This window comes from Aplysia californica, unplaced genomic scaffold (genome assembly GCF_000002075.1).
Source record: "Aplysia californica isolate F4 #8 unplaced genomic scaffold, AplCal3.0 scaffold00007, whole genome shotgun sequence".
Lineage (NCBI taxonomy): Eukaryota > Metazoa > Mollusca > Gastropoda > Aplysiida > Aplysiidae > Aplysia > Aplysia californica.
In genome coordinates, this window is record NW_004797277.1 from 3,289,905 (window position 1) to 3,291,214 (window position 1,310).

General features: G+C 41.5%; 1 protein-coding gene across 1 annotated transcript in view; it reads left to right on the forward strand.

Annotated features, from left to right (window-relative positions):
• LOC101856994 overlaps positions 1 to 1,310 on the forward strand; it is a gene marked incomplete at its 5' end in the record, with an annotated part of 10,727 nt that overhangs the window by 2,936 nt on the left and 6,481 nt on the right. The window contains 1 exon segment of the mRNA XM_035969510.1: positions 1,019 to 1,257. Coding sequence (XP_035825403.1) covers positions 1,019 to 1,257 — 239 coding nt within the window.

Genomic DNA, 1,310 nt, shown 5'->3' on the forward strand with positions numbered 1-1,310 from the left:
ATACATATAATATGTGTCACGACCTAGAGGAATCAGGCGCTCATTACTTCTGGGGCATTTTGAGTTATTGGTATTATCTTAAAGGTTATTCATTTGCCTTGCTTTCGATAAAAAATATATCTATTTATCTTGGATAGAATACGAGATATGTGACACTGAAGGAGGTGGATTCGACTCGTTTCAGAAGTAAAATTAGCGAGAAAATAGTTGCCACAGTTTGGTGGCTTCCATAGCTTAAGAGTCCTTGGAAACTGCAAAGTTACATTTTTTGTGTGTCTTTAATCAACGTTTTCCCATAAAATCCACGCAAAAAAGTGTTTTTGAATGGACATACGAGGTGCTGAACCAAAAAGCAAAAATTCAGAAAGAAATGATCAAACTGGCCGAAGAATGCCTATTTCTCGGATTTCTTTATTTTGACGAGTGAGGCTTCGTGGTTAACTCAGACGCTCGTCAAAATAATGAAATCGAAGAAACAGGCATTTTCAGTCATTTTGGCAATTTTTTAAAATTGAATTTTTTTTTGGCTCTACGCCTTTATGTCCATATAAAGCACATTTTCGTGCGAATTTGCACAAAATATGTAATTTGTATATTTTCAAGGACTCCCAAGCTATTGAAGTTACCGAACTTTGTTGGCCACTTTCTCGCTAATTTTAACACCGAAACCAGGCGACCTCATCATCTTCAATCGCACAAATCTCGACTTCTATTTTAGATAAAGGAGTATTCCTTTTATTGAAAGTACGGGAAATGAATAAGCCTTTAGGTGATACCAATAACTCCTCATGACCAAAAATTGCCAAGCGCCTGATTCCACCTCGTCGTGACACATATATAAAAAGAAACTGATACAACACCACACTCTCGACCGTCTCCACATATTCCCCTGCTCAGCTTCTATACCCTGTTCACCCTTTACCTATATGTTCTTATACTTTGTTCTCTGACCGTGTAGCCCCTTACCAAGGAGCTAAGAACTTACTTTTAATCTCCTTACCCCTGACTTATCTTTCAGCGTTTCTGATGGTCAACTTGACCAGTCCACATCCAGATGTCATTGCATGTGTCCAGACATGGCCGGAACCTGGTCTTTCTGGGTGATTACGGTCTTCTTTGTGTGCGGGGGCGTGGCTTCTGGCCTGCCCAGTGTGTTCCTCCCGCCTCTGGCAGTAGAGAAAGGATTAGGGGAGGATCAGGCCGCTCTCTTGCTTACTGTCTCTGCTGCGGCGGATATAGTGGGGCGGGTGGTTCCTGGTGAGTGTGCTTGTTGGTTTGTTTGTTTGTTTGTGTGTGTGTGTGTGTGCGTG